This window comes from Hyla sarda, chromosome 4 (genome assembly GCF_029499605.1).
Source record: "Hyla sarda isolate aHylSar1 chromosome 4, aHylSar1.hap1, whole genome shotgun sequence".
NCBI lineage: Eukaryota > Metazoa > Chordata > Amphibia > Anura > Hylidae > Hyla > Hyla sarda.
Window position 1 is genome coordinate 404,788,033 of NC_079192.1, and position 27,670 is coordinate 404,815,702.

At 46.4% G+C, this 27,670-nt stretch overlaps 4 protein-coding genes across 4 annotated transcripts in view; 3 read left to right on the forward strand and 1 right to left on the reverse strand.

Annotated features, from left to right (window-relative positions):
* The first annotated feature begins 8,084 nt into the window (after positions 1-8,084).
* Positions 8,085-27,670, forward strand: part of LOC130267518 (uncharacterized) — a 47,227-nt gene continuing 27,641 nt past the window's right edge. The window contains exons 1-2 of the mRNA XM_056517463.1: positions 8,085-8,421; positions 24,985-25,369. Of these exons, the coding sequence (XP_056373438.1) occupies positions 8,135-8,421; positions 24,985-25,369 (672 nt within the window). The 5' untranslated portion in view covers positions 8,085-8,134. The remainder of the gene's footprint in view (positions 8,422-24,984; positions 25,370-27,670) is intronic.
* Positions 10,056-10,743, reverse strand: LOC130267529 (histone H2A type 1). Its single transcript, XM_056517475.1, has one exon. The coding sequence runs from the start codon at positions 10,519-10,521 to the stop codon at positions 10,129-10,131; it is 393 nt and encodes a 130-aa protein (XP_056373450.1). The 5' UTR covers positions 10,522-10,743; the 3' UTR covers positions 10,056-10,128.
* On the forward strand, positions 10,783-11,440 carry LOC130267532 (histone H2B 1.1-like). The gene has a single exon (XM_056517478.1). The coding sequence runs from the start codon at positions 10,832-10,834 to the stop codon at positions 11,210-11,212; it is 381 nt and encodes a 126-aa protein (XP_056373453.1). The 5' UTR covers positions 10,783-10,831; the 3' UTR covers positions 11,213-11,440.
* On the forward strand, positions 23,453-24,168 carry LOC130267546 (histone H1B-like). Its single transcript, XM_056517494.1, has one exon. The coding sequence runs from the start codon at positions 23,456-23,458 to the stop codon at positions 24,113-24,115; it is 660 nt and encodes a 219-aa protein (XP_056373469.1). The 5' UTR covers positions 23,453-23,455; the 3' UTR covers positions 24,116-24,168.

Consider the following 27,670-nt stretch of genomic DNA (forward strand, 5'->3'; position numbering starts at 1 on the left):
TTTTATCGGTAACATTTTTGTTTTGTTTTTTCAATTGCTTTTTAGATTTTTTTTGATATTTGAAGTGACCAAAAATGTGCAAATCTGGTTAGTGCACTATTACGACTTTTGGAGCCCCTCTTTAGATTTTGCCTAGGGCCATGCTAAGCCTAAAACCGGCCCTGGATGCTGCTACCACTGCTGGAGACCAGCCTGTGCTCCCACCGCTCTCACGCTGCATGTCAGCTCCTGCACAGGATTACAGCCTCTCCTCTTCCCCTTCTGGGCTCCCTCTCCATTGCTCTGCACCGCCAATGTCTCAGCCAGAGCACCACCCGAGTCCTGTGCCTCCTGCTACTCCTATTGCAGACCTCCCAGAAGCCTCCTCACCTAATGTTAACCTTTTGGGGACCAGGCAACCTCCCCTCTCACAGAGAAGTTCTTTGTTCCCCTCTCATTGCCCTGAAACTGACCCAAAAAGATCAGAGCACCCTGCACCTACTCCATATGGTCTTCCACTCCTCTCCTCTGAATTTAGTACCACTGTGCAGTACTTTCATATGGACTCTGAAGCATTTTTTTCAGAGGAAGATTCCACTGATACCAGCGAGGTTCCAGACTACTGGGGGGGGGGGGGGAATAGCCCCCCCCCCTCCCCCCCAATAAAGAAAAAATTGTTCAAAACACTGTTAAAAGCCCGCTCCATGAAGAGCAGCTGAATAGCACACTCTTCCTCTGATGACTCATGTGGCCCTTTCAAGACCCGGGGACCCAAATCCCACATGTGTGACCACTCTCCTGTACCGTCTTTCTAACCTGCTACCATCCAGCCAGCTTGCTCTAGTGAAACACCTATTCTTCCGAGCCCAGAGGCTGCCGTTAATACTTTAAATAATCACCCTGAGCTACAAGACCTAATGGCACTTCTTCACATGAAAAAAATAAATAAATGGCACAGAGACCTAGCGCCTGTTCAAGCAGATGTTTCTCAACTAACAACCCGAGTGTCCAATCTAGAGACCTTCCGCACTTCTATTGCCTCAAAAGTCCACACATTGCGAACCGCCACTACTTCTCTTCTAGCTCAGGAATCCCCGATTGTCGACCATAATGATGACTTAGACAACAGAAACAGACGTAAAAACATATGCAAAAAGGGCCTCCCTGAATCTGTTGTCCCTCAAAAGTTGCCCACCACTCTCCAAAAAATATTCCATGACATTGTCCAGACACCGACTGACTCCCCTGTGGAACTAGACCGTGCACTGCAACTGCTAGTCAAATCAGCGTTGGGTAAAGACAGGAGTGCAGAGTGCTTTGGTGATCTCACTGAGAAGGATCTTACGATATATAAACCTCCTATTCATGTTATTGAGCATTTCATCAGAGAGGGGAAAATATCTTTTCACTGCCTCATACAGATCAACAAGCTGCCTGAACTTTATGAACCATTCTGAATTCAGTACTCTCAGCCCTTCTCAGTGCTGATCACTGTTAGTGGTTAGGTTCAGGGGTTAGGATTAGGGTTTAGGGATAGGTTGAGGGGTTAGAGTTATGATTTGGGGTTAGGGTTTAGGATTAGGTGTTAGGAATAGTGTTAGGCATTGAGATTAGGGGGTTAGGATTAGTTTTTAGGATCAGTGTTAGGGATTAGGATTAGGGGCTAGGATTAGAGTTTAGGATTAGAGTTTAGGATTAGGGATAGGATTAGGATTAGGGGTAAGAATAAGGATTAAGGATAGGATTAGAGGTTATGGAGTGAGAGACGGCTGTACAGCAGAAAAGTGTGTCCCTGTGCAGAGGGTCACATTCCACTACAGACACACAGTTTTCTTCATTACATTACCTTATATGACCACAGTGGTTATCAATGTATGGGATAATGATCAATGTGATCTGCTTTATAGTAGATGGGTACTTCACATAATGGAGGAAATTATTTATATGACTAATATGGTCCATATGATCAATATGATGTACTTGACTATACCATGAAGAAGGATCCATATCCTGAATACAGGATTGTATATAATATCTATTATTTACACCTCTATATGACCTATGTCAGTGATGGCGAACCTATGGGACGCGTGGCATAGGTGGCACGCCAAGCCCCCTCTGTGGGCACGCAGCCATAGTTTGCCAGGCGGGGTAAACCGGGAAATCCCTGTGTCCCGAAAGATCTTTTCGGACACAAAGATGTCCCTGATTACCTTTCTTTGGCCCCGCGTTAACTTTAAAAATGCAGGGGCCGCAGGGAGGTAGTGCATGCGTGCGCCCATAGGAACGAAGGAGCGAAGCATCTAGGAGGAGGACGCGCGCTGGCCAACATGGTAATTTACCAGCTACACTTCAGCTTCGGCGCTCCGACCACCGCTCCTCCGGTCCCGAGACCTACTGCTATGGTCTATTAAGATTAGGTCATGACCCCTGTCCGGAGGAGCGATGGATGGAGCACTGTGAGGCCGTACACAGACATACAGCCTCCAGCCATACACTATATATGGCTGAAGGTTGTATGTCTGTGGGGGAACTATACTGCCTACCTAAGTTGTTTTTTCTATACTTAAACCTCAGTATTCTGATTTAATTGCTGTGCTGGCACTTTGAGGGAAAAAAAAGTTGGTGTTTATTACGGTTTGGGCACTCGGGCTCAAAACGGTTTACCAGCACTGACCTATGTGATGAATATGATCTATTTGGTATGTGATCTATATGATGCAGGGGTGGCGGTTGTACTGTCTTCTCAGTGGCATCTGGCACAGGAGGTTACATGTTCCATGCTGCTGGCAGACTTGTTGGCTTAGGGGTGATGATGGATCCTACTGCACTGAATACTCTCTCTGATTCTACCCTTGAGGGTGGATAAAATATTCCTGGTTGTTGTCAGATTTCTTCCAGTGTTATAATGCACACTAAGGTATCGGAACACACAATGGGCTTTTACCAAGTGTTTCCAAAAATGAAATAACCTATAATAGACTGACACAAGAAAGTGTCCACAAAATGCTTTATTTTTAACAAAAAGGATTAAATACAGCAACAGAGAGCCCTCCCATTTTAAAATGGCCCACCCCTAAAAAACACCAACCCCAAAAACACAAGATAGGGTGCACATATTGGAATATTCCCAGAGACAACTATCAACCAACAGTGTCACATCTCCCTCATAGTGCACGCTATTATGCCATATGATTTACAAACAGTATTAGTTACCGGTTATTGACATGCTGAGGACTCAGAGAGTACACCCCACCACCACCTCAATACGTGTTCTGAATATTTGTCAAGAAGTGGGGGTGGGTGCAACTGCCCGCCCTGAAGAAGTATTCCACTGCTAGACATCTTATCCCCTATCCCAGTAGCAGGACCCCCGTGATCTCCCGCAACACCATAGGCATGCGCAGCCTATTGCATTAGGGTGTGCACCCTAAAGCACAAACTCACTCCACGCACGCGTGTGTGTGTTCATGTATGTGTATATATATATATATATATATATATATATATATATATATATATATATATATATATATATATATATATATATATATACACACACATATACACACACACACACTCCTGCTTGCATAGTGTAGGAGGATTGGATCCAGGGACGGTTTTAGGCTTAACATGGCCCTCGGCAAAATCAGAAGTGGGGTCCCAAAAGTCGCAATAGTGCACTAATCAGATTAGCATATTTTTGGTCACTTCAAATACCATAACAAATATCTAAAAAGCAAAAAAAAAAAAAAAAAAAATGGTACCGATAAAAACTACAAATCACAGCGCTAAAAATGACCCTCATACATCCCCATACACAGAAAAATAAAAGTGCTATAGGGATCAGAATAGTACAATTTTATATTTTTGTATTCACATTAGGTTGGCAGCATAGTTCCCCCACATTAGGTTGGCAGTATAAATCTCCCACATTAGGATGGAAATATATTTCCCCCACATTAGGTGCAGTATAGTTCCCCCTCATTAGGTGCAGTATAGTTCCCCCTCATTAGGTGCAGTATAGTTCCCCCACATTAGGTGCAGTATAGTTCCCCCACATTAGGTTAGTAGTACAGTTCCCCCACATTAGGTTAGCAGTACAGTTCCCCCACATTAGGTTAGTAGTACAGTTCCCCCACATTAGGTTAGTAGTACAGTTCCCCCACATTAGGTGCAGTACAGTTCCCCCACATTAGGTTAGTAGTACAATTCCCCCACATTAGGTGCAGTACAGTTCCCCCACATTAGGTGCAGTACAGTTCCCCCACATTAGATGCAGTACAGTTCCCCCACATTAGGTGCAGTATAGTTAGAATTGTAGGGAGGAGGACAATTCTAGAATTTTCCATGAGATGGGCGGAGCCAAAGGGTTGTCAAAATTAGGTTTTGCCATGTATGATTGTGACTGTCTATTATATGTAGCCTACATATAATAGACAATCATACATGATGGGGATGTAGTCCTGAGCTGTGAGCCTACATATAATAGACAGCAACAATCATACATGATCAGGGCTGGTGCAAGGACTTTTGGCACCCTAGGCGAAAGCTAATTTTGCCGCCCCCTTGACCCCACACATTGGCTCTGCCCTTTGACATGCCCAACCATACTACTGGGGTGACACACTGTAACAAACCTCCTCTTTATGTTATCACCTTACTACTGGGGTGACACACTGTAACAAACCCCCTCCTCATGTAATCTCCATACTACAGGGGTGACACACTAACAAACCTCCTCCTCATGTAATCTCCTTACTACTGGGGTGACACACTGTAACAAACCTCCTCCTCATGTAATCTCCTTACTACTGGGGTGACACACTGTAACAAACCTCCTCCTCACGTAATCTCCTTACTACTAGGGTGACACACTGTTTAGCAGACAGTGTAACAGTATTAGATAGAGACAGTATCACACATTATAGGATTAGATACAGGGGCTCAGCAACCAGTATCAGACATAGGGGGATTAGATACACAGCTCAGCATACAATATCAAACATAAATGCACAGCTCAAATCACACATGGGGATTAGATACAGGGGCTCAGCAAACAGTATCACACATGGGGGGATTAGATACAGGGTCTCATCAAACAGTATCACACATGGGAGGATTAGATACACAGCTCATCAGACAGATCACACATGGGGGAATTAGATATAGGGGCTCAACAAACAGTATCACACATGGGAGGGTTAGATACACAGCTCATCAGACAGATCCCACAAGGGAGATTAGATACACAGCTCAAACAGTATCACTTATGGGGGTTTAGATACACAGTTTAGCAGACAGATCACACACTGGGGGATTAGATACACAGCTCATTAGACAGATCACACATGGGGGATTAGATACACATTTTAGCAGACAGATCACACATGGGGGGGATTAGATACACAGCTCATTAGATCACACATGGGGGATTCAATACACTGCTCAAACAGTATCACACATGGGGAGTTTAGATACACAGCTCATTAGACAGATCACACACTGGGGGATTAGATACACATTTTAGCAGACAGATCACACATGAAAGGAGTCTCACCAGGTCAGTGTCTCTTCCCTGGATCTCACAGTGCTTCTCCAGCAACATGAGGGGTGGGGCGGGGGGTGTTGTGGTTTTGCAGCTCCTCCAGCAAGACGAGGCTGAGGGGAGGGCGTGTATGTTGTCAAGATAGGTTTGCTGTGACAGGGGGGGATTTCGGCCTGGTGATGTCGGGGATGTCCGGTGGGGCTCGGGTTTAGTAGTGAGAAAAAAAAAAAAAAAAAAAGTCCTGCAGCAGCGGGCCGCGGTGATTAGGGTGTGCCTGTGCACACCCGGCACACCCCGTGCGCAACACCCGACTTTCTAAACAAATGCAGGGTTCCTGGGGCAGTTGTGGTTATGTCATGGTCATGCCGCACCCCTTCCATTCATATATATGGGAGGGGGCGTGTCTGCTAACACGTCCCCTCCCATAGACATGAATAGAGTGGGTGTGATGTGATGTCACAAGGGAGCGTGACCATGATGTCACAATCACGGCCTCCATCTTCTTGATATCTAAGAAAAACTTGCTGCACTATTACTATACACCACTAGAGGGATCCCTGGATTAACATGATATAATATGATATAATGACATAATATGATATGTAAGGAACATGGGGTGGGGGGATTTATCAAGTTATTTGGACTTTCTTTTTGTTTACTTTTGTAGCAAGTTGCCAGGCGCAGTCACTTTTTGTGCTTTTTTTGTGTGACAAACCTAATAGCTCAGAAACCAAAGTCTTTTCTAAAAGTCACAAATTTTGAGGGCAAAGTTCTTTGAAAAGTCAAAAACCTAAGTAAGCCTGGACCACACTTTGGTAACTATTGCGCAAATAAAATATCTTTCAGTAACTCCTTTTTTTTTAACACCTTGCGCCAAAAAACACTGCTGAAAAATCAGTCTACACAAATAACTTTCCACAACACGAATTGATTAATATCCCCCATTAGAGATGAGCGAACTTGCAGTAAATTCGATTCGTCACAAACTTCTCGGCTCGGCAGTTGATGGCTTTTCCTGCATAAATTAGTTCAGCATTCAGGTGCTCCCGTGGGCTGGAAAAGGTGGATACAGTCCTAGGAGACTCTTTGCTAGGACTGTATCCACCTTTTCCAGCCCACCGGAGCACTGAAAAGCTGAACTAATTTATGCAGGAAAAGTCAGCAACCGCCGAGCTGAGAAGTTTGTGACGAATCAAATTTACTGTAAATTCGCTCATCTCTATCCCCCGTGATATCCATCTTTTACATGGATCATATAATTTATAAATATTTACAACCATAATAATTAATTAATGTATTAATGATCAATAACTAGTGGATGCATCAATAGTGAACAATTAAATAATTTATTTCATAATTAGATTTTATGAGTATTAATGTAATTATGGATTAAATTAAAAAACTAAACAAAACACTATAAATCCACAGCTCCTGCCCCACAACTCCAACAAGGAGATCACATAATTCAGGATCTGGGAAATGGAAAATCTGTAACTCCACATCCTAATATACAAACTCTTCTATATTACATCACTTTATTATTATGTTTTGTTATATCAAGCACAATGCAGATGTATTTATTTGTTCCTGATCCTCTTACAGACTCTTACAATAACAGCACAACAATTTCAGCTGCTCTTATATCTGGTATAGGATAAGCAGGGGGTGTAAGTCTTAGTCACCATCCATAGTTGTATCTATTTGTATCTCTGTAACTTGTGTCAGCACCTGGGAAATATTACTTGTTACAATTTGGTAACATGTAAAGAGTATAATACAAAGCTCTCACCACCAGGTGTCGCTATTGTAACACAATGTATCTGATCTGTATAAACTGTAACTGTAAGGATTTATACTGCTGTGATAAATAAGACGATCTCTATGGATAGATGTGATTTAAGGAAGTTATTGATTTACCCAAATTTGGAGGTACATTTAACTCTTTCGTTAACTGGTTGTACACATGGTGTTATCCATCCTGAGAATTGATGGGTTTATTTGTTTTTATGGTATTAACACGTGGGATCAGGCTCTCGGACGATTATTCTCGGTCACTCTCATTGCACATATCGGGGCTCCATATAATGTCGTACAATGTGTGCAGAGTCTTGGTGCCCGGGGGTGAGCAGTCCTGTAGACCTGGTAATGCTGCCCGAGTGATCGATCCATTCACAAGATTTGTTCTGCCATCTGCTGCTCCCCGCACACACATTATACACCTGACAGATTATTGTGCTGCTATTGATCCTCTCCCATGTGTGTAACATACAGCTCACACACCTGCCCGATCACCATTCCCGCTCGGTACAATGACGACTGCTCTTCTCTAGAATGTTGGGGAGAATCGCGGTAAGAAAAAAAACTGATTATTTAGAATCGGAAAAATGCAGCAAACGTTTTGGAATGGGCGGGAAATTCAAAACCTTCTTGTCTCGTGTTCAGCCAATCAACGGAAAGGGGGAGGGGTCAGGAATGTAAATGTGGTTAGAAGAAACGCCCCGGAAGATGTCATCTTTGTTCCAGTTTTCTTTCAGGTCCGCCCATGTGCTATATAAGCCGGACTCGGCCGCACTCGGTATCTTGCAGTCTACTCACTACATAGAGAAGATGTCTGGACGCGGTAAAGGAGGGAAAGGTCTCGGTAAGGGCGGAGCCAAGCGGCACAGGAAGGTGCTCCGGGATAACATCCAGGGCATCACCAAGCCTGCCATCCGCCGTCTAGCTCGCAGGGGAGGTGTGAAGCGCATCTCCGGCCTCATCTATGAAGAGACTCGCGGTGTCCTGAAAGTCTTTCTGGAGAACGTCATCCGTGACGCCGTCACCTACACCGAGCACGCCAAGAGGAAGACCGTCACCGCTATGGACGTGGTGTACGCCCTCAAGCGCCAGGGCCGCACTCTCTACGGCTTCGGAGGTTAATTCTGCTTCTACTCGGCTCCATCACATCAACCCAAAGGCTCTTCTCAGAGCCGCCCACATGTTCTATGGAAAGGCTACAATTCCTTGTGATGTCTTCTCTAATGAGTGGTCGTGTGGTCGGTGTTTGTGCTTTGATGGTTGCGGTTTGTATTTTCCCTATTCTCCATTTTATATTTTCTGTGATCGGAGACTGATGTTTACTGTGATGGGGATTATAAAGCACATAATCCAGAGATCCTACATCTCCCACCATGTCCGGGCGGTGCTTATTATCTTGGCCGACGGATCGGCGAAACACCTGACATAATCTGCCCTTAATGTTCGATACTGATCCGTCTGTGGGTATTTCCCGCTTTAACTGTCTGTATATCTACCTGGAGATCTCCCGAGTGTTCTGACTACTGCCCTCATCTTCCTCGGTATTATCACTACTCTCACCATCTACAGTATTCTTCCTCTCCTCCAGATTACATTACTCCCTTCCCCCACCATATAACTATAAACCTCCCTAGAGAGTCCGTGTTTTAGCAGATACAGATCTGATCGTATCCGGTAGACGCAGCGATCTATATCCCACTATCTGGATAGATGAGTCTTCACCCTATAGCACCTCAGGGCGCCCATTAAGTGCACAACCCCCTACAGATGGGCGCCCTGCAGGTCTATTAATAATGGAGCTGTTCACACAGAACTGATGTGATGAGCGGCTGCGGCTTTATTATATTGTAGATACTTGCGGTTCCTCTATATTACTCCTCAGTATAATCAGATAATAGACGAGAGATCCGGGGATATAATCCGCTGTGACCGGAGAGAATCCTAGAGAGAGTGCAGGGTCCTGGTGATCTGCAGTGTTCACACCCTACAATACTGCCCGAGTCATCCGCACAATATTCTAGAGAATTCCATCTGATCGCTATCTGCCCGTCTGCAGCGACAACATCCGGAGACTTTTCTTTCCCGCCTCATTATTCTGGATTTCTCGTAGATGTTATTTATAGGGAATATTCTCTGTTACCGCTGGTAGAATCAGTTTTCATGATAATTCTCTAGATTTTGGGGAATATTCACATTAGAAGCTGGAACACAGCGATAGCGGGAAATTCATACGAGACATCGGCTCTATAGCCCCCGATGATCGGTGATCATTGTCTTTGGGGATTATGAAATTCCCGCTCTCCCCTCCCCCATGTAATACCACGTGATGTCTCCCTAGGGCGATTATTACTGTATACAACCAGTGACCTCATCCACATTTCATTGATAAATAAGGGTTTAGTAACGTGTTCATTAGAAAACATTATTACTCTGAAATAGAAGATATCTGCAGGACGGCTGTGTCTGAGAGCAATAAACTCCTCTCCACCCAAGGGACGATGTGAAGCCGATCACTGAGGCGGCGCTGGGTGATGCCCGCGGTTAGTGATCGGCGGTCGCTCAGAGATCTGTGTCCATCTGACATTAATCTGATGTGATAAAATAAATCCTCTTATGACATCTCTGCACAACCAACACCTTATGTGTCATGAAGCAGATGTGCAGGATGTTCTTATAAACCACATAACAGCCCAATAATAATAACACTATCAGACCCGAGATCAGCGGCGCCAGCTCTGTAGGAGACAATGTGGTGGCTCTTAGAAGAGCCTTTGGTGTTCGGGATGATCTGGGATAAGCGGTGATCACTTGCTCTTGGCCGCTTTGCTGCTCTCGGTCTTCTTGGGCAGCAGCACGGCCTGGATGTTGGGCAGGACGCCTCCCTGGGCGATGGTCACCCCACCCAGCAGCTTGTTCAGCTCCTCGTCATTGCGCACGGCCAGCTGCAGGTGACGGGGGATGATGCGGGTCTTCTTGTTGTCCCGGGCGGCATTACCGGCCAATTCCAGGATCTCAGCGGTTAAATACTCCAGCACAGCGGCCAGGTAGACCGGAGCACCGGCGCCCACCCTCTCGGCGTAGTTCCCTTTGCGGAGGAGCCTGTGCACACGACCGACAGGGAACTGGAGTCCTGCCCGGGATGAGCGGGTCTTTGCCTTGGCCCGAACCTTCCCTCCTTGCTTTCCTCTTCCAGACATGTCTATTGCTCACTGTACAGACGAGACGGTATGGAGCCCCGCTCTGCGTCACCTATTATACCCGGATGGAGAAGGAAGGAGCCTCTGTGATTGGTCAGATACAAATCCAATATTCAGCGGCAAATACAGCAGCCAATGGGGAATAAGGAAAGATGATAGTGAGACCACGCCCCCTCCTTCCCACCAATAGGGAGCCAGCTCTTTAGTCGCCTAAATTAGAATGTGACAGGAATAAAAGGATCGGCAGATATTGTTCTCATCATTACTGATCTCTGTTCTCTAGGAGAATATTTCACTATCCTGAACCATCATGTCTGATCCCGCCAAGTCTGCACCAGCGCCTAAGAAGGGCTCTAAGAAAGCCGTGACCAAGACTCAGAAGAAGGACGGCAAGAAGCGGAGGAAGACCAGGAAGGAAAGCTATGCCATCTACGTGTACAAGGTGCTCAAGCAGGTCCATCCTGACACCGGCATCTCCTCCAAGGCCATGGGCATCATGAACTCCTTTGTCAACGATATCTTCGAGCGCATCGCAGGGGAAGCCTCCCGCCTGGCTCACTACAACAAGCGCTCCACCATCACCTCCCGGGAGATCCAGACCGCCGTGCGCCTGCTGCTGCCTGGAGAGCTGGCCAAGCACGCCGTGTCCGAGGGCACCAAGGCCGTCACCAAGTACACCAGCGCCAAGTAACCTGCTCCGCCTCCTGCTGTCACCCCAAAGGCTCTTCTAAGAGCCGCCACATTGTCTATAATAGAGCTGGGGCTTCTATCTGCTAGAATTATCCTTGTTATATTTGTGGCTGATATTCTATCAGTGCAGCCGCTTTATACTGTATATATTGTCTACATCAGAACTGTTCTATGCACTTTAGTCCGTAGAAGCCGAGTCGCAGTGAAGCAGAACTTGTCCCCAGATTTGTCCCCTTTGGCTGTAGAATACGAGGGTCACTGATATTACTGGACAGCGCCCAGGGGTGAGGTCTTCCCTGCAGAGCGCTGGGTCCTAGTGCCTCCTGCCCAGACTATGTGGTCCCAGAACAGTTGGTGGAGGTGCTGTCAACTACTTCGGTGCTGAACGTCGTTACAGATGTAATTACTGCTGTCACAGGTTACGTTGATTATTTGTGCCTTTCTCAAGGACTGAACATCTCAATTGTCCAGACTGTAATGTAGTTGACAATCATCCCCATCATCCTCAGCGATAACAGTGTCCCTATTCTATCTCCGGATCCCTATTCTAATAACTGATGGTCTCCAGGATCCTATTGTAATTTGTAACTCACATAATATCTCCATTATATGAACTGCTTGTACATTACCCGTATGACACAGGGGATTAATGTGCACTACTGGGGTCATATATTCCACATTATAGAGATGTATTATACACCTGAGATGATATATACTGGCCTCTGCACAGGCGGTGGTGATGGTTCTACACTGTTCAGTCCTGATCATCAGTAGTTATATATCAGACAGGAGGCTCATATCTTATGCATTATTCTTTCTTTAATAATGCCCATAGCAGAATTTTCAGTATTCAATTCAATATAAAAGAAAAAACTACAACTCCCAGCAGTCCCAGGGCCACAGCGGCCACTCCCCGCCTTTAGCCACTATATAAGGGACTGCCCAGTATGGATTCTCCTCTTTCTTTCTGCTCATGGCAGACGTTACACAGATAAGTATTGTGATATATATATATATATGTATATTGTCTTAGATATAGTATATAGGAGTTTTACACTTTGGCCTGGTGGAGACTATCCTCTACCGGCTGCATATATCTCTGTTTTTCCTGTATACTTTTCTATCATTATTATTCTTATTGTTTTCTGTTTTTCTTTCTGGGTTACCGGTCTCTATCGGTAGTTCGCGGTGGCGCTGGGCGCTACCCCGGTTTTTTCCCCTGGACCCTCTATTTTGTTCCTACCTGGTGTACGCCATCTTCTGGCGACGCCATTTTTTCCTCCTTCTTCTTCCTTCTGCTGCGCTCTTTTGCCCGCGCGGGCTAGGGGCGGATCTTCCTCAGCGCGGGCCGCGTCTCATCTCACGTCTCATTCTCTTCCACTTCCAATAGGGGTGATGAACTGGCGTTAGATACGGCGCAATTTTTGAGTGACTCACAAATTCAGGATCTCATAAACAAATCGGTCCAGGCTGCTCTGGCGTCTGCCGTGGCACCCTCTAGATCACATCCAGTTCTATCCCTCACCCCTATACCGCTGTCCCACAGCGGTGAGCCGCCTGTAAAAAAGGGTAAAGTTTCGCACAAACGGAAGCATACCATGGCGGCCCCTGACTCCCCGGCAGGGGAAGCAAATAATATGCTCCAGGCAGCTCCCCCCACGGACTGCCACCCGACGCATCCCTCTGACTCTTCCCAACCCCTGGGCCTCAGGGAGTTACCAAAGAGGCATAAGTCCGCCAGGCGGGCAAAACCCGACTCTTATGTAGATTCCCCGGATGAGGATTCATCCGATGAGTCGGGTGAGACTGAGGTCTCAGAGTCTGACTTTGCTGACGAGGATGCTGGGACATCGGCGCTCAATAATGACGCCAATCCTGAATCTCAGGGCGAAGCCATTCTAGATACCCTGGGAGAACCACTTTTACACCCTGATGCCATATCCCACCCCCGTTCTGGGGATTGGACCCCGTTGCCCCATGTGTCCCAGTACGTAGAGTTCTGGGCACGCAGGTCACTTGAAAGGACCAATCGCAACAAACTCAGGGCAGAGTGCCCACGACCATTTATTCCTAAAAAAGTGGTATCAACCCCAGAGATAGATCCCATTTTATCCAAATATTTGATGAAGTCGGGCAAATTCCCCAAGAAGGGGATTGATCGGTCTTTTAGGACCATCCAGGACCGCATTCTGGACCTACTTGGTCCTCTTACAAAAATATAAAATTTGTCTGAACAGGCAGCGACGACAGACCAACCTGTCGATTTGACCCAGCTTCGTGGGTGGGCCCAGAGGGCCATTTGTCTGGTGGGCAGCGCCAACACCGCTTGCTCTATTGAGCGCAGACGCTCCATTCTCATACGGCTTGATCCGCAACTGGCCCACCTAGCCGAATCCGAGCCAGGTCCAGCAGCAGAGGGTATGCTGTTTGGAGACACCTTAGTAAAAGACATCAATAAGTTTGTGGGGCTATTCAACAGTCTAGATAAAGCCCAAACTTCATTAAAAAAATCTGAAACAAACAAGATTTTTCCCCGTGCCGGCAGAAGTAGGGGCCGATCTGCCGGCCGCACTTCCACCTACAGACCCTATGTCAGGGCAACTGCTCCACCACAATACCCTCAGGCTCCCCCTCCATACACCATGTCAGTGGCGCAGCCAGCGCCATTTTTCCCACCCCGTGGTAGACCGTGGCGCGGACGTGGAAACAGAGGTTACCCCCGATCTCGTCCATATACCGGTAAGTGTTCCACGCACTCCACTTTCACACATACCTGTGGGGGGACGACTGATACATTTTACCCACGCTTGGTCTGAGATTACGGCAGACGCGTGGATACTAACGACTATAAGAGGTTTCCACATAGAACTTCTGTCCTTACCAGAAATGGGCGTGATTCCGCCCCCTATCAGATTTGCAAAGCGCAACGTTGCTCTCATAGACAACGAAATAGAGGACCTGGTGTCCAAACAGGCAGTGGTGGAGGTCGACCCTTCTTCCCCGGGGTTTATCAGCAACCTCTTCCTTGTAAAGAAGAAAGGGGGCGGCTATCGCCCCGTGATAAATCTTCGAGACCTGAACCAGCATGTCGCTTATCGACATTTCAAAATGGAGGGCATACATTGCCTTCGAGACCTTCTTCAACCGGAGGACTGGTTGGTAAAGGTGGACTTAAAGGACGCCTATCTCACCATCCCCATGCATCCTTCTTCGCAACAACTTCTTCGCTTCCCATTGAGAGATCGAATGTGGCAATTTACGTGCCTTCCTTTCGGTCTATCGTCCGCCCCGTGGTGTTTCACCAAACTCCTGAAACCAGTGGTGGCGTCCCTAAGAAGCAGGGGGGTGCGTCTGATCATCTATCTAGACGACCTCCTTATCATGACTCGCTCCAAAGCACAGGCCTACCAGCACATGAGGTGGACGATATCTCTGTTGGAAGGGCTGGGCTTCTTGATCAACCAAGAGAAATCGATTCTCATCCCAGCTCAGGAACTGGAATTTTTAGGCTTCTTGGTGGACACCAATCAGGCCGTTCTCCGTTTGCCCAGAGCAAAATTGGCCCTCATACGCAAGGAGATCAGAGCATTGCTACGCAAAGGCTTCCTATCGTTACGGGTACTTGCCCGGCTGGTGGGCCTTCTAGCGGCCTCCATTCAAGCCATATTTCCGGCCCCTCTCCATTACAGGGCCCTCCAGAGGCTCAAGATCCTTCATCTGCGTCAGGGTCTCAGATACGCAGACGAGGTGTCCCTCTCGGTAGAAGCCAGGGCAGAATTGCAGTGGTGGCTTCGCCATGCCGTCGAGTGGAACGGCAAGACAATCTTTAACTCTTGTCCGGACGCCATCATAGAGTCGGACGCAAGTCTGAGAGGCTGGGGCGCTCGCTTCGGCAACACTTCTACAGGAGGGAGCTGGTCCATCGAGGAATCTCTCCTACACATCAATGCATTGGAAATGCTGGCGGCGTTGTTCGCCGTCCGGAGTTTTTTGCCAGAAACTTCCAATTGCTGCGTATTATTACGCATGGACAATATTGCAGCGGTGCAGTACATCAACCGCTTGGGGGGCACCAGGTCCAGGATCCTGGCGGATATTGCCAAGGATTTTTGGCACTTCTGCCTCTCCCGCAATATTATCCCTATGGCGGAGTACATTCCGGGGATTTCCAATACAGTAGCAGATTGGAATTCCCGCTATCTCTTGGATTCCAGCGACTGGCGTCTGGATCGTTTAGTTTTCCTGCAATTGGAGCTGCTTTGGGGTCCGTTGGGCGTGGATCTATTTGCGTCCCGCCTCAACCACCAGCTACCGCGATTCTTCAGCTGGAGGCCGGACCCGGAGGCGTCAGCAGTAGACGCTCTCCGACAATCTTGGACGGGGGAGACACACCATGCGTTTCCCCCGTTTTCAATGATCCCCAAAGTTCTCATACAGATAGCGAACCAGAAGGCTACGGTTGTGTTGATCACCCCCTGGTGGCCGATGCAACCATGGTTTCCGATTGCTCTGGAGATGGCAGTGGATTGCCCCAGACTGCTCCCTCTTTTTCCGCAGATCCTCTCCAATCCGACCAGGGGTCTCCACCCTCTGGTAGCGGACGGCAGCCTAACTCTCCTAGCATGGTTGGTTTCGGGGTGCCCGACACGGACCGCGACATTTCGGAATGGGCTAGGAACCTCCTCGCCCTGGCCTGGGCCCCCGGGACTCGATCGGCATATCGATCAGCCTGGAGACTCTGGATACGTTGGTGTGATCAACGACAGGTTGATCCCGTACAAGCACCTGTAGCAATGGTGGTAAATTATCTGGCGGACTCTTTTGAGTCTGGTAAGTCCTACAGTTCCATCAATGTGTACTGATCGGCCATTTCGGCTTACCATTATCCGGTGGACGCTTTGCCGATTGGCAAACACCCCCTGGTATGTAGGCTCTTACGGGGCATTAAATTTAGGCGACCGCCCCGTCCTAGGTATCAGTCCACTTGGGATGTTTCCAGCTTGCTGGAGATGTTTGCCAGGTGGGAGGACAATGAGGCTTTGTCATTAAAGCTTTTGTCTTACAAACTTACGGTCCTTTTATGTCTGGTTTCCATTAAAAGAGTCTCGGACGTAAAGGCCCTGGACATTTCTAGGCGTCAATTTTCGCCTCAGGGGGTCAGGTTCTCAGTGGTCCGAAGGACAAAGACGGGTATTCATTCAGTTTTTTACCCTTATTTTCCCGCGCATCCTCGATTGTGTGTTGTGCGTTGCCTACAGGCTTATGAAACGCAAACTTCCAACTTACGCTCTCCGGCCTTTTCTCAGCTCCTGGTTTCGTATGTCAGGCCTCATCATCCAGTCTCGTCCGCTACCCTGGCGCGGTGGGTACGCGCCGCCATGGAGATGGCTGGTATAGACGTTTCCCTCTTTGGAGCGCATTCTTCCAGAGGGGCGATGGCTACTAAGATAGTTACGTCGGGGGGCTCCCTCACTGACCTGTTGATGGCAGCGGATTGGTCGTCAGAGACCACGTTTCGCCATTTTTACTTCAGACCGGAGGAGCATGTCTCCATGTCGGTTTTATAATATGGTGGTCGGATAACTTATATATTTATTTTGTTCTTATAGTTTAAGCTTTGAACTTGCATAAGATATGAGCCTCCTGTCTGATATATAAATCGAGATTTTCCTAGCTTGTGACGGAAAATATTAGTTATATGAAGACAGGAGGCGAGTATCTTCCCTCCCTTACCCAACCCTATTACGATTCTTTGTTTTCTTTGCAGGATATTGAGCATGTTGAGTGTTTTCCGGAAGGAGGCTGACCTGTTTGTTGCAGACTGTTTGGGTTCTCTACAGTCCCCGTTGGGATGAAGTTCGGCCTTCGCTGGCCAGGTTGTCCGGATTGTCTCCGAAAGCTACTGTGGTGGACCGGCTGGTCGTGGATTTGAGTGGCGATGGAGAGGTCCGGATGCAGTTTTGGGTTCCTGTGCGGCGGTGTTTCGCATTCAGAAAGAGGAGGATCCATACTGGGCAGTCCCTTATATAGTGGCTAAAGGCGGGGAGTGGCCGCTGTGGCCCTGGGACTGCTGGGAGTTGTAGTTTTTTCTTTTATATTGAATTGAATACTGAAAATTCTGCTATGGGCATTATTAAAGAAAGAATAATGCATAAGATACTCGCCTCCTGTCTTCATATAACTAATATTTTCCGTCACAAGCTAGGAAAATCTCGATTTACATTTAGTGTAATGACAAACTGTATAAAAAAAAAAAGCTGTCAGTGAATAGAAATACTTATGACTACTGCTGTCAGTGAATAGAACTACTTATGACTACTGCTGTCAGTGAATAGAACAACTTATGACTACTGCTGTCAGTGAATAGAACAGCTTATGACTACTGTCAGTGAATAGAACAGCTTATGACTACTGACAGTGAATAGAACAGCTTATGACTACTGCTGTCAGTGAATAGAACAGCTTATAACTACTGCAGTCAGTGAATAGAACTGCTTATGACTACTGCTGTCAGTGAATAGAACATCTTATGACTACTGCTGTCAGTGAATAGAACTGCTGATGACTACTGCTGTCAGTGAATAGAACCGCTTATTACTACTGTCAGTGAATAGAACATCTTATGACTACTGCTGTCAGTGAATAGAACAGCTTATGACTACTGCTGTCAGTGAATAGAACAGCTTATGACTACTGCTGTCAGTGAATCGAACTGCTTATGACTACTGCTGTCAGTGAATAGAACTACTTATGACTACTGCTGTCAGTGAATAGAACAGCTTATGACTACTGCTGTCAGTGAATAGAACTGCTTATGACTACTGCTGTCAGTGAATAGAACTGCTTATGACTACTGCTGTCAGTGAATAGAACTGCTTATGACTACTGCTGTCAGTGAATAGAACTACTTATGACTGCTGCTGTCAGTGAATAGAACAGCTTATGACTACTGCTGACAAAATGTGAATTGAGGGCAGCCGCCTGCAGAGTTTCAGCACATGGGGCCCCCAGGGACACCAATGACCAACTGCGTCCTTGATTCCTTTTATATACATATGGGATTTTTTTAATACTATTTATTATTAAATTATATTATTTTTAATTACATTACACAGAGGTGCTATACAAAATTATTCTGACTTTTTTTTTTAATACTAGCAGAGGTTTAAATATTCCACAACTGAATGGGGATTGGATGATGAAGTCACATGATGATGTCACATGCTCGGTTCTGGCCAATAGACAGATACTTTCCTCTGATCTCTGTCAATTATAGAAATCATTCTAATTGGTGATTGAGATTGACAGTTATGGGGAAGAATTATTGGATTTGTTAGAACAGAGCATGTGACTTAATCGGCCAATCCCCGTTCAATGTGGAATATATGTAAAGATCTAGCCGACTTACAAATGGCAGAACAATTTTGTATAGAAGAAGGAATTCGGCGGCCTCTCTAGTCCCTTTCCTGACTGTGTGTAGGAAGGAAAGCTGCTGACCTCTAGATGCCCTTGTCTGATTGGATGTGCAGCGGAATAAAATGGATTGTAAAACAACCGCACGATCAGGGTTCACACTGGGCGATCTCTTGCAGATATATATAATAAATTAATAATGTATTATTTAAAAAAAAAAAAATGACAATAATACAACAGATATCTCCCATATGACTTGTGCAGCAGGGACAGGTCATTGTGTTACAGCCGCGGCCTCCTGCTGCCCATTCTGTATAAGAGACAAGAAGACCCTATGGAGCTTTAAACTAAATGATAACAGTCATTTATACTTCTTATTTCAGAATAACTATTATATATTCTAGATTTATGATTATTAGTTTTAGGTTTGTGATAATACGGGCTAAAAAAAAATCTTCCGCATTAAATTATACTATTCCCTGAGCAAAAAGTCGCAACTTCATAGACAAATTAATCCAATATTCTGATCAATGCTCCAAGTTATTCTGGGGATAAAAGTGTAACCTACCTGAAGATCTCCTAAGGACCCGCGGGTGTGGATCAGGGTTTCCCAGTGTTGCAGCCGCCACTAAAAATGTATAACCCCACGTGATCTGGGGTCAGACCGGAGGAATTCACGTCAGTTTCTATCTATAAGAAATTACAGAAAAAGAGCGGCCTATGTTTTATGTGGACTGTACCCCCAATATATGATAAATAATTCCCCATCTATCAGGATCTTAACAAGAACAATGAACGTAACAAAATCTGTCCTAATAAAAGACCTGAACCCTTTCCATAGAGGACACAATCCTCCTGTGACCTTTCACCCCGATAACTAACAGCAGCGCAGGGTTCATAGTCCTCCAGCTGATACTGGAAGAAAAAACTAAACAGAAAAGAAATAAAACACTTTCCTATATAAAGACCAATATTCCCCGGACTCCTCGGGGGAATGGGGGGTACACGGCCCCAAACAGTGTCCGGAATAGAGGCCGATATATGGCATTTTCTCTCAAAGACATTGAGCGGAATAGGCCACATTAGAATTCGCGATATTTCGCTAATATATTGACAAATATTCGTACAATTTGCGGCCTTTTTTTTTTACTATGCGCCATAAAATTAGCATGCACAATATCGCGTGATCTTCAGCAAACATGATCAGTCTCATAGGCCCATATGTGAATGTCTGACACTGTAACGAGTATTGGAGCCTTGTTTAAACCATAAGCTTGAAGCAGGGAGGGATGATCACTGTGATATGACAAAAAAAAGAAAAATGCAAATATTCAAGATAAATATTCGCATTGCGAACATACGCGCCCAACACGTCTATTAGACATGTCATATATAAGTATAATGGTGACTTTATCCCCGTTCTCTCTATCACTTTCCCCTTTCTCCTCTTTCTCCCCGGATTATATTGCGGCATCTCTCTTCTCTCCTGGCGGCCCGAACACTCCCCGGAGCCCGATCAGAGGTGACAGCTCCTGCCCCGCAGCTCCAACAAGGAGATCATATAATTCATCACCTTGGAGACTGGAAATCTGTAACTCCACATCCTAATATACAAGCTCTTCTATATTACATCACTTTATTATTATGTTTTGTTATATCAAGCACAATGCAGATGTATGTATATATTCTAGACTCTTCCACCCCTGATTATCCTATACCAGATATAAGAGCAGCTGAACTTGTTGTGTTGTTATTACAAGTCTTAGTCACCATCTATCGTTGTATCTATTTGTGTCTCAATTAGAACCTGAGAAAATATAAATATTCGACGTTACACTTTGGTAACATGTAAAGATTAGAATACAAATCTCTCACCAGCAGGTGTCGCTATTGTAACACAATGTATCTGATCTGTATAAACTGTAACTGTAAGGATTTATCCTGTTTTAATAAATATAGCGCCATCTACTCGCCGCACAGTTCTAGTTCTTTATTCCATTCATTGTACAACAGCGACATCTTGTGTCAATTAACAGCAATTACATTGGTGATTATCAGGTTCCCGACAATTCTGTGGTTTCCTGTTATTACGCGGTTACCTAGTAATTCAATTAAGGATTCGATTCTAATTTGCATTAAACAGAAGGTTAACCAAATAAACCCTATAGAGATACATGTATCGGAGCCTGTATACCGGGGAGGAGATTCCCGTCACTGACAAAGTCTTCGGCTTCTCTAAACAAATACTTGAATGTGACCTTATCCTATCTAGCAGATCTGGATATAACGCTTGTCCTTGTGAATATAGCGCTAATAACAGAAAAGCTCAGGATGAATCTTTTCCAAGGAAGGGAAATTCTATCAGAGACCTCCGGCCCCTGACCGGGGAAACCTGGCAAGAGATGACAGTGCAGCCGCGATCTCATGTGTGAACTGGGACCTACTGTTCAGACACCTTATGATAATACTGGGCAGGTCTCTGCACTTGTGGTAGGAATGGAATCTACGCGGTTTAGTCCCGATCACCAATAGTTGTATTCAATGACAACCTGTGTATATAAAAATAAAAATGTATTACTCTATTACAGTCTCTGCTCAGTAACCCCTAATTCTCCTGAGAAGTCTCGTTGAGAGCAGGAAGGGGAATTACAAAAGTATACAATGTAACAACAATGTATTAATAAGAATAAACAAATGAATAAATAACTAATGTATCAACGTGGAAACTAACAGACAGGAGTCCATCATAAAGAGTGAATAAGATGTGTTGGTCCTGGAGAGACTGCACAAAACAAAGAATTTATTACTTTATAATGTTACCCCGTTGTGGATGGGCTGTGGGTCTGGTTTCATCTATACAATACATGACACGGACATTCTGTAACACAGTAGGTGACATGTCCCTAATGTACATGGGCCGTGACGTCATCGGTCCCTCTGCACATTTACAATGGAAGTATAAATGACATCATTCTATCAGAGACAGGAGGATTTATGGTTATAGAGAGTTATACCGTGTTATATCCCGTTCCGAACCTGTAGGGTGGAGTCTAGTTTGTGGACTAAGCCTGTTACATTTGTATGAATTCACATTGTTATCTATATAAACCATTTATATTAATATGATACATTATCATTCCGTGCATTGTATGAGGTAAACATAATATTTTATTACATTATTAATTAGAAGATAATAAAGAAGAGTTTTATTGTCCGCCCGGGCTGGAGTTCCTCTTGGATGTCGGCAGTCTGATGCTTGCTGTGCGGCTCTCCACCTTTCCCGAGCACAGGAGCTGGGATTCAGCAGGCGGACTGGCTTCATACAATTGTTGTGTGGAATACAAATATGACATGGAAGTATCAGTGCAGCGGCCGGGATAGGGCTTTCTCTCCCAGGTATAATGTTCTCTGTTATCAGGACCATATATACAACCAATATAAGAATCCCCGATGTCATCCTGGTAATGTACAAGCAGGTCCTGTAATGGAGATAATCTGTGAGAGAAATCACAATAGGATCCTCGGGGTCATCACTTAACAGACGAGGGATTTGGGGATAGAAGACATTCTGTGAGGGGGAAGGATCCTACAGAGAATACGGAGTCTCTTGTATCTGGATCAGGATTCTGACTTCTTTGTTCTCCTCACTTCTCCTTCCATCTTCAGCCCCTCTGACCCCCGTCACTGCTCTCCGCTCCCTCCGCTCTGTCCTCGCCGGTTCCCGCTATCACTGTCTCCTTTCTCACCTCTGAGCAGCCCGGACACGATCCTCCGACCCGACCACTTCTACTTCCAGAGCTTCAGTCGGGGACCGGGTTATATCTTATAACTGCGGCATCTCCTTCCTCAGTTCCCGGCCCGAACACTCCCCGAAGCCGGATCAGCTGTGACAGCTCCTGCCCGGTGGCTTCAAAACACGTTGGAGATTACAAAGAATAACAACAGGGAGATCACATAATTCCCCATCATGGAGAATCTGTATCCCCTTCCCCCTGACCTCCGGCACAGCCGGGATGTGAGAGAATATCCCCAGGGGGTAGGAGCCCCAGCTCTAGGTCCAAATCCTCCTCCTCCCCCCCGCACCCGGGCCAAGTGCTCTCTGCAGACATGAGGAGACATCTGCGGGTGTTATGGGTCGGGCAGCTGTAAGGAAGATGAAGGAGAGAACAGTCATCACATCTACTTGTAGACAACTCCCCCCATCATCTCCGGGTCAGTAAATGGACACGTTGTCCGTATTATATCTATATATCCGGACAGGGAGCTGGCAGTGAGCGGAGGCGCCTCCTGTGTTACCCTCCGGGGCTCTCAGCAGCTCCAGGCCGTCTCCGCATCGTGCAATCAGCTTCCTGGACGGTAGATGTTGTAGTAAAGATCCGTGTGATGGTGACCGGTGCCGGGAATAGAAGGAACGATCCCCAGCAGCAGATTTATCTTCCCGGATACACAGTGATGTGCAGATCGGGAAGACTGTGGCGGAGATCCCGGGGCCTCCTCCCGGCTCCTCCCCGGCACCTCCGATAATGACGGGTATAAACTGTTAGGGGGGATGTTAGGGAGGAGGAAGACACGGAGAAGGGGAGCTCTCCTGTCCGGTTCTAGCCGGTAAAGATATTTTATCCCGGGCAGGGAAGCACAAGATTGTAGCGGAACTTCGGCCGGGTCCAGACGGGTTGGGGCGGGGCCTGTTCTCTGTGTCAGCCAATAGCAGCTCCGGACGGTGACATCTCAGCAGCCAATCATTGCGCAGCCGCTGTACATATAAGAGGCGCCAGCAGCTCCGGTCTCAGCATTTATCCTTCACGATATTTCTGTAGTTGTGATTTATAAGATGGCAGAAACCGCACCAGCCGCTGCTCCTCCCGCCGAACCGGCCGCAAAATCCAAGAAGCAGCCGAAGAAATCAGCCGCAGGGGCCGCCAAGAAAAGCCACAAACCCTCCGGTCCCAGCGTGTCCGAGCTGCTCGTTAAAGCCGTGTCCGCCTCTAAGGAGCGCAGTGGGGTGTCTCTGGCCGCCCTGAAGAAGGCTCTGGCTGCCGGAGGATACGATGTAGACAAGAACAACAGCCGCCTGAAGCTGGCCATCAAGGGGCTGGTGACCAAGGGAACCCTGCTCCAGGTGAAAGGCAGCGGCGCCTCCGGATCCTTCAAGATCAACAAGAACCAGCTGGAGACTAAGGACAAGGCGGCCAAGAAGAAGCCGGCGGCTGCGGCCAAGAAGCCTGCAGCAGCTAAGAAAGCGACCAAATCCCCTAAGAAGCCAAAGAAGGCTCCGAGCGCGGCCAAGAGCCCGAAGAAAGCCAAGAAGCCTGCAGCGGCCAAGAGTCCGAAGAAAGCCAAGAAGCCTGCAGCGGCCAAGAGCCCCAAGAAGCCGAAGGCTGCTCCCAAGAAGGTGACCAAGAGCCCGGCTAAGAAGGCGGCCAAACCCAAAGCTGCCAAGAGCCCGGCTAAGAAGGTGACTAAAGCCAAGAAGAGCGCGGCTAAGAAATAATCGGGAGCCTCGTCCTGTACTTATCCCACAAAGGCTCTTTTCAGAGCCACCACCTCCTCCAGACAGAGCTGTACGATCAATGCCCGCCCGTGTAACCCCCGGGATACATAAAGGATATAATACAGTGATATAAATCTGTATTATCACTTTATTATATTTTATCAATCCCAATACATCTGCCTTTACTAGTTCTAGATCCCCTTATGAACACTCAGCTGAGTCTGTTCTGTAACCAACCATAGTTGTATCTTTCTGCCGCTGTAACACTTGTAGGGTCAGCGCTTGGGGGAAGTATAAATATTGTTACAAATCGGCAACAAAAAGATTATAAATCTCTCCACCAGGTGTCACTATTGTAACACATTGTAGATCCTATGTATAAACTATAAGGATTTACACTGCTGTGATAGACGCCCTAAGGATAAACGCGATTATGGAAATTATTGATTTACCAGATATTTGGGGATAAATGTAACCCTTTGGGTAATAGGTTGTGCACATATTATTTCCCCCATCCCGAGGGTTAGTTTGCTGCTTAGTTTTATTACTATTTAAAGTCATGCAGTCCCGAATAGAGTCTGAATATAGGGGAGCGGCAGGCAATCAGTGTGAACACCCGAAATGCGGTACCGCGTCATGTCTGAGGGGACACGGGGGAGGGCGCTATTATCGGGAGTTACGTCCATCCGCAGGGAAGGCTCGAATAGGGCGAGGATGGGTCCTGCCTCTTTCTAGCAAAGAACAATTGCTGACGTCACACGTATTTTGGCGGGCTCATTGGTTGTAAGAATCAGCCAATGGGATGCAGGGGTGGGGTTTACATGAACCAATGGGGACAAGACGAGGAGAATAAATGTTCTGCTCCGCGCTCGTTCTCCATCACTTCTCCGCTGTGTACGTGTACAGAGGATCATGGCCAGGACCAAGCAGACCGCGCGTAAATCCACCGGAGGGAAAGCTCCCCGCAAGCAGCTGGCTACTAAGGCCGCCAGGAAGAGCGCTCCCGCCACTGGTGGGGTGAAGAAGCCTCACCGCTACCGTCCAGGTACAGTGGCTCTCCGTGAGATCCGCCGCTACCAGAAGTCCACCGAGCTGCTGATCCGGAAGCTCCCCTTCCAGCGCCTGGTAAGAGAGATCGCCCAGGACTTCAAGACTGATCTTCGCTTCCAAAGCTCGGCGGTCATGGCCCTGCAGGAGGCCAGCGAGGCTTACCTGGTGGGACTCTTTGAGGACACCAATCTATGCGCCATCCACGCCAAGAGGGTCACCATCATGCCCAAAGACATCCAGCTGGCCCGCAGGATCCGTGGGGAGAGAGCTTAGATCTAATCGGGACCCGCATACAACACAAAGGCTCTTATCAGAGCCACCAAATTATCTATAGAACGAGCTGATTCCTTATCCTCTCCATTGTTCTGCTCCTATACTCCGCCTGTTCTCATAAGCAGGATCCCGGGATTGTTCTCTGCAGTGAACCCCCTCAGTACTGAATTATATTCAGTTACTATAGTGATGTAAATCGTGACCTCCGCAGTGTAATGCCCCTGTGTGATCGGTGCTGCTGGCTTCAGTCTCCCGACACTTGTGACTAATTGATGCATAGAGGACACTAAAGGGTTAACTCTAGGTGGAGTTATAGACCCGAATGTTCGCTCATTGGTTGATCACCGCAGTTGACCATTTTGAAATTCCCGCTCTTCTGATCGTTTCTCCCTTTGTCTCGTCCTCTTCCCTGTACACGTGACTACATTCCTCTTGTTTCTGTAAATAGGAAGAAAAAGGCGGCGGAGGGGAAACTGTTGGGGCCGATCAGGGGGATTCTAGTGAGGCGGAGAGGAGAGAGGACACTATGTCCGGGGCTGACATCACAATGGTGGGTGTATACGGGGTCTTCCCTGCAGAGTATATAGAGGAGCCGCGTCCCTGTCCTATTCCAGACCTGATACCGATCACATCCTGCAGCCCGACACTGCTGAGAATGCGGCGGGGAAAGCTATCCTGTATTTTATACATTGTCATTTTGTTGTTATTTAATGTACTAAATTCCGATATTATGTCACTCAGCTGCAAGAGATCGCCCAGTGTGAACCCTGATCGTGCGGTTGTTTTACAATCCATTTTATTCCGCTGCACATCCAATCAGACAAGGGCATCTAGAGGTCAGCAGCTTTCCTTCCTACCCACAGTCAGGAAAGGGACTAGAGAGGCCGCCAAATCCCTTCTTCTGTACAGAATTGTTCTGACATTTGTAAGTCGGCTAGATCTTTACATATATTCCACATTGAACGGGGATTGGCCGATTAAGTCACATGCTCTGTTCTACCAAATCCTGTCAGCGATCACCGTGTATTTAGACCTGATGAAGTCTTAGTGGGGGGGGGGAGAGATTCCCGGGCCCGTCATTGATAAAAATCCTCCCCGATGTGAATATAACGCGTGTCCGTGTGAATATAGCGCTAATAGAAAAGCTCAGGACTAATCTATTAATAGTAAATCATCTCCTAGACCTCCGGTGTTCTCTATCCGAATAAGTGTCCGAGAATCTCAGCCTCCTGGGAGGGAAGGGATAGAGAATGGGATACTAATAATGGAAGGGAAAAGAATGGAGCAAAAGGAACAATTAAATTCGAATAAAAAGAGGAAAGTTACAGGGAATAAAAAAAAAAAATATATATATATATATATATATATATATATATATATATATATATACCATTTATTATGAAGCATAAAAGTAATCTCAGGACCCTGTGGTTACTAATGTTATTGGTTAAAATAGACCCCACCGATCTCTCCCCTTCAGGCTTCCATGCACGGCCGATTTATTCACAAGCTGAGCCGAGACAGCGGGAGGGTGAGCGTACACCGGCCTTTTACTATTAATTCAGGACTATAATTTACGAATATTGCGCATAGGACTCACAATTTCATTGGTAGCATACACACAGTGCGATATCATACATTGTGTCCAACCAAAACTATTCAAATGGTGTTTTATGTTTCTTTATTGGAATTAATATTGAGACATTTTCTTAGTAACAAAGTGTTTCTAGTGTCTCATTCGTTACATCTAACGGGATTGTTACTTTTTATAACAGCTCAGCCTTTCCTTCACTTCACCGATCTGTCTGTTTTACTAGTGCAATAATGGGTTAACTATTTTATGTGATTACTATCTATTTTAACAATAATACTAGTATCTAAAGGGCTCTGAGATGACTATTATGTTTCATGATCAATGTTATTGTTCTCCTAGAGACCCAGCTGAGACTATCTAGTTTACTACAACTTTCCTCGTTTTATTCTTAATTATATTTGTGTCATTTATATTTGTATTTATTCATTATTCTCATTCTACAGCGATAACTGTAGAATGAGCGGGAAAATAACAGTTCTATAGCCGGATACCGAGCTCTTATTGGCTGATCTCCGGCCGGCTCTGGGGCGATTATTCCCGGTCACTGTATACAGCGAGTGCCGGGATCTTTATGTAACCAACGATGGAGAAGCGCTGACCCCCTGATCGGCTGGATGGAGGCCGCGCTGTGTAATGCG